The sequence below is a fragment of the Nannobrachium achirus genome (assembly GCF_963921795.1).
Source record: "Nannobrachium achirus genome assembly, chromosome: 1".
In the NCBI taxonomy this organism is placed as follows: domain Eukaryota; kingdom Metazoa; phylum Chordata; class Actinopteri; order Myctophiformes; family Myctophidae; genus Nannobrachium; species Nannobrachium achirus.
This window is the reverse complement of record NC_137810.1, coordinates 38,977,773-38,983,327: the sequence shown is the minus strand read 5'-3', so window position 1 is coordinate 38,983,327 and position 5,555 is coordinate 38,977,773. Positions and strand designations below refer to the sequence as shown.

The following is a 5,555-nucleotide window of genomic DNA, read 5'->3' as shown; positions in this document are numbered from 1 at the left end:
CGTACATGCTTGCAGAGACTATTTGGTAATGAAGTCAAACGACCCCAAACTACATTGTAGGCTACTGCTTTAAGGCAACTTGAACAGGAAGTATTTCAAATGTAACGCTTGTGGCTCCAAACCTCCTTTGTGACTAAATTGTGCAAAGCTTTGTGCTGCTTCTTGGACCCTGAAGTCAAACCAAACCAGGCATTCCAGTTTCACCTGAGTCTTGGAATAAAATCATCTTAATATTAGATGTTAAAACAAGTCAAATACCTCTCTCTTCTCTTCAGAATCAAAGAGAGCGGAACAGCTGCCCCAACGACTGAGATTCTGTAAACTCTGTACAGTGTCCCCAGATGTCAGTGAAGTGGCAATTTATGGACTTTTAAGACATTTTTAATACCTCAAAAAGAAATGGAAAAAGACCATTACAACATCAAAAGTAATCAACAAGCTATACTATAAAAACTGGTCAAATATTGGCCAACTTGTCAAAAGATATTAAGAAAAGGCAAAATAAATTAAAATATTTTCACAATATACATAACAAAATCGAATAGCTCAACTCCTACAATTCCAAGTGCTTGTCAGGGTGGGTGGGGGGAGTTCAAATTACTTTTAGGAGTCACAGCCTGACAAGGTTGACGACCAGTGATCTAGATGGGGATGATAAATTGTATTCCACACACCATACCATGTCAGTGTGCTGCTTTCAGCTTATGTTGACAACAAGACGGACAAAGAAATGCCTTGACGAAATTACACATCTATTAAGAATGTGAGTCCTGTCCATGAATGAGAAGGGAGGGAAAACATACATGTTCATGCTCATCAGGCCTTTAAATGGATGACAAACTTGTCTGTAGCACTTGGTTTAGCAACCTTTGGTCTACCATGACCTATAGGCTAAATTGTTCAGTGCCTTTTAATTTCTCGACAACCGGAATCAGAGAAGACGGAGAAAGGTCCTGTTGTAGAAAATAAATGCATTAATTAAAAATGTAGGTATTGATTTTAGGTTGGAAGAGCCACCATCTCTCTAAAATTGTTGTTGATGTTCCCAACAGTTTATCGGCTGTGAGTCCAGAACCAGCCTGTAGATGGTGCTCATTCACAACCCATCTCAGTTTTGGCTGGAAGCCAACGAATCTGTTTCCACTGCACAAGTGTTCCATACCTAACCCTTTCTGGGCAGTTCAGTATGTTTTGCACAACCTCTTGTTCAGTACATGTATGTATGATAGATGCTTCCTGTTAAGGAACATATTGCACTGTTTTCTTCACCCATACAAACAGGACTGTATTCCATATCGGGATTCAAATGGAAAACCAGTGGGTCCTGTCCTGCACAGTACTCTTGTACTGATAGTATATGGCTGTACTGGCCCAGCAGTGGTTGAGGAGGTAGAGCGGCAGCTAGTGTGATCCCTGGCACCACCTGGCTTAGTGTTGAAGTGTCCTTGAGCAAGACACTGAAGTGACTGAACCCCTAAATACTGCCAATTAGTAGTTTGGTGCTTTTAGTCTGGCATCCATCCGTGTGTGTGTGTGTGTGTGTGTGTGTGTGTGTGTGTGTGTGTGTGTGTGTGTGTGTGTGTGTGTGTGTGTGTGTGTGTGTGTGTGTGTGTGTGTGTGTGTGTGTGTGTGTGTGTGTGTGTGTGTGTGTGTGTGTGTGTGTGTGTGTGTGTGTGTGTGTGTGACTAGCTGAACACATTGTAGAAAGGCACTATATAAATGCAACATTTTACTATCCTTGGATCAGTCCAGATGCAGAACACCACTGGTGCCTTTTTAAAATACTGTATCCATGACTAATCCACTACTGTACACTAGACATACGTAAAGGTAGCTTTATTTTTTAGAGAAGGCTACTGCGCCCCTGAGCATATCAAGGTGTAGAATAAGTGGTTATTAATTCGGTACAACTAGTGCTGTTTATCGTCATATGAAATGTTCTATAAAGTCCAGTTCAAGTCCAGTCAAGGTTCTTGGCTTCGTGTCTTATGATTTCAGTAGTGTCCATTTGTGTTTACAAAAGTCTGTAGTAGTGGTTGTTTGTTTATGACGGTTGAGCGCTTTCTGTGTCGTCGTCATCGCTCGTTAATGTGACTGCTGCCGGAAGCTGAGTGATAATGTTTGCGTTGCACAAAAGCTGTGTGAAGACATGAGTGTCCTTGGTGAACTCGGGGCCGAGTAGATGCCTCTGCGGCGTGGACACCACTTTCCTCTTGCGTGTCTGGCAGATGGTTTTGCACACGCTGAGTATTCTGCGAAACAGTGTCCTCCTGAGCAGGATGTAGATCCAAGGGTCAAGGATGGGGTTGACCGAAGCGATCCTGATGGCAAACAGATCTGCTGCGAAGTCGTTGACTTGTGTAAGCTGGTTGGCAAAGACACGCACCTGGAGACAACATAGCAACAATTAAATAGTGTACACTTAGATCTCTGCATACATTTCTAAACACATAAGAGAAGGAGATTCTGCAATATGCATATTTGGATCATTGCACGTTTCTTTAATAAACAAACACCAAGCTTTCAGGGAGATGACTTTCATCGGGGCAAAGCACGTCATAGACTGCCATACATGTTAATACAATGTGAAAAAACACAGCTTAAAGTTGCTATAATGGAAATGAAAATAACAACACCATTTATTTTATCTAAAATTACTCTAATACAGCAAACAGGCTTATTGGCCCATTTGGATAGGCCTACTCCTGGAAACAGTTCTTAATCAAATACTTGTCTCAACTCTCAAACTATTTTGCTGTAACATTTTGGAGACTTTCACTCATACCACCGCCATCAAATACTAAAACATTGTTCATAAATGCAATAGTTTTAATAGTTTTAATCAGTGTACATAAAACTATTCTGGCATTACATCACCACCATAGCTATAGCCCAAAACTTAACAAAATATTCTTCCCTGGTGCTCAGAGGCCTCTGAAGTCAAGGAGTCTTTTACCCAGAGAACCAGAGGCCTCACAGAGAACCAGAGGCCTCACAGAGACGTGATCCCTGGAGGTCTGGGCACTCATCTGTCATCCATCCCTGTTGCTGTCCTCTCTATACAATGGAGCTTATGGTCTGTATCGCTCTGTGGTTCTCAAAGTGGAGTCCAGGGACACCCCAGGACTGATTCCATCATGTGGTCCCCAACAAACAGAAGATCAATTTAACAATTATGTCTACAAGCTCACAGCTTGAAAATATCAAATCTTCTCAACAACATATTTACAAATGGGAATCTGTGGCTTAATATCCTGTAAATCAATTTTGGGGTCCTTGACAAAAAGTTAATTTGAAAAAACTCAACAGCATTGTCTCTCAAGGTATTCACAGATATTGCTTTTTTTTTTTTTTTTTTTTCTACCACAATTGTGTTCTCCCCCAACCCCAACTGCTATTTCTATATAGACCCTTGCCTATATAGAATATACCGTGTGCATGCATGCATGGGTGCTAACATTGGCACAGGGGATGGTAATCACTCTTTGGCATTTTTTCTGTCTTCTGTCACATCTGTATAGAAATGACATCCTGCCCAATATTCTAGGCTACATCAAATGTCAAACTCTGACTGGGGAGGGAGTCTGCATGGGAGTCTGGGACTCTGGGAGATATAGGTGGGTTATTGCTCTTTTGAGCGGTGGTCACAACGCTCCTATACGTGGCCGTGTGTGTGGGTCTGTCTGTCTGTCTGTCTGTCTGTCTGTATGTCTGTATGTCTGTCTGTCTCCGGGTCTGTAGCCTGCAGTAACCTTTTCTGACCACACATGTTAAGGGAGGGGCGCTGTTGCACACACACACACACACACACACACACACACACACACACACACACACACACACACACACACACACACACACACCACCGCTCAGTTCACACGAGTGTGATTTTTTTTTCAACCTACCACTAACGGCGCGGAGCAGGTCAGCACCACCGCCGACGTCATGACCAGCACTGCGATCATCTGCGTCTCGGCGGCGGAGGACAGCGCCCTCCACCTCTCCCTCACGCTGGCCCGGGTCACCGGCCGCTGCACGGTCCTCTGCCGCATGAGCAGCAGCGTCCCGCACACGAAGAAGTTCAGCACTATGGTGGCCACGATCAGCACGAGGCTGACCCCGCCGTACAGGAACGAATAGGCCACCGAGGCCGTCGACCGCGCGCCGGGCGCGCGCTCCCATTCGTGGATGAAGCACCACGTCCGCGAATGCTGCAGCTTGCTGCTCGCGATCCCCATCGCAGGGAGGACGCAGAAGGCCACGTTGGAGACATAGATGAGGAGCAGGGTCTTCTGGGCGAAGCGGCGGTCCACGCCCCACCTCTGGTAGGTGTAGGGGCAGCAGATGGCCATATAGCGCTCCGCGGACATGGCGCACATGATGCTGAGGCCCGCCACGCCGAAGAACAGCAACAGAAACGACTGGAACTCGCACAGGTGGCGGTTCTGCAGCGCGTTCCTGACGATGGTGAGCGGGCTGGCCAGGCACGTGCCCAGCAGGTCTGTGACGGCCAGGCCGCACACCATGCTGTAGAAGGCCGAGGTCTTGCGCCCCTGCCTGGAGCCGGACTGATACAGGACCACGATGGCGATGATGTTCCCCACGGCCCCGCCGGCGAACATGAGGATGGGCACGGCGGTCGACCTGCGCATATCGTTGATAGACCCGTGCGTTTCGTTGATAGACCCATGCGTAAAATTCGTGTCATTTTCCATTGTAGATACAGGATCCCCGGTTAGGTTTTTGTTTTTGTAAATCCCTGGTTTTGGTCCCTTTGGTTAGATGCAGATTTCAGAATGCATCCCTCATTGGATCCGTTGTTGGAGAAATGATAATAAAGACATGTTCTGCAGCCTTATGTCTTATGGCGTCTCCAAGCTGTCAGACGCGTCCAGCATTACGCACGGCTCTGGGCGCACTCTGCTGCTGCTCTCATATACCGCCGCCCCCTCTGTCAGCCAGGGGTCTGGAGGAGGATGGATGGTGTGTGAGTGATAGGGAAGAAGGGTTTCCTCTTCACGTCTTTGGCGTCACGGCTGAAGTGCTCTCTGGTTGTCAGGGGGGTCAGCAACATTTTTCTAACTAAAATTCCGGAGAGACGTGCCTGCCGGGAAAAGCCCTGCTGATTTCACTCCAGAAGGAATGAACCCCATTGGATCTGTTTTCTATTCAGAGAGACTAGTGTGGAATGCAACTGCAATGCAACAGCTTATCATAAGTTATAGTTACAGTAACCTGTCGGCTGGATTTCAAATAATTCAATACAATAATGTATTCTGTATTGCACCCTTCCAGCCTGTGTTATTTATGTAGCCTGCAATGAAATGAAATTAATTTGCTCTGTTCTGTACCCAACAACAGATTACCCAACTGCTCTTATTATTTTGAAATGTCCAATTTGTGGTTAGTTAAGTCAAGAAAAGGTTTCTGTTTGACAACAAGTGCATTACTTTGATCACAGAGTAGACCTGGGTCACAAAAGTTGTCAGGCTTGGGCATGGCAATATATTGGGTTTCATGAAAATATTTTGTTCTATTTATGTATAGCTACCTCC

General features: G+C 45.7%; 1 protein-coding gene across 1 annotated transcript; it reads right to left on the bottom strand.

Annotated features, from left to right (window-relative positions):
- Positions 1-2,044: 2,044 nt before the first annotated feature.
- On the bottom strand, positions 2,045-4,652 carry LOC308287664 (prostaglandin E2 receptor EP4 subtype-like; the record flags this gene model as incomplete). Its single annotated transcript, XM_080728897.1, has 2 exons — positions 2,045-2,386; positions 3,906-4,652. 2 exons carry the CDS (start codon positions 4,650-4,652, stop codon positions 2,045-2,047), a joined length of 1,089 nt encoding a protein of 362 aa, XP_080585023.1.
- Between the last annotated feature and the right edge of the window lie 903 nt (positions 4,653-5,555).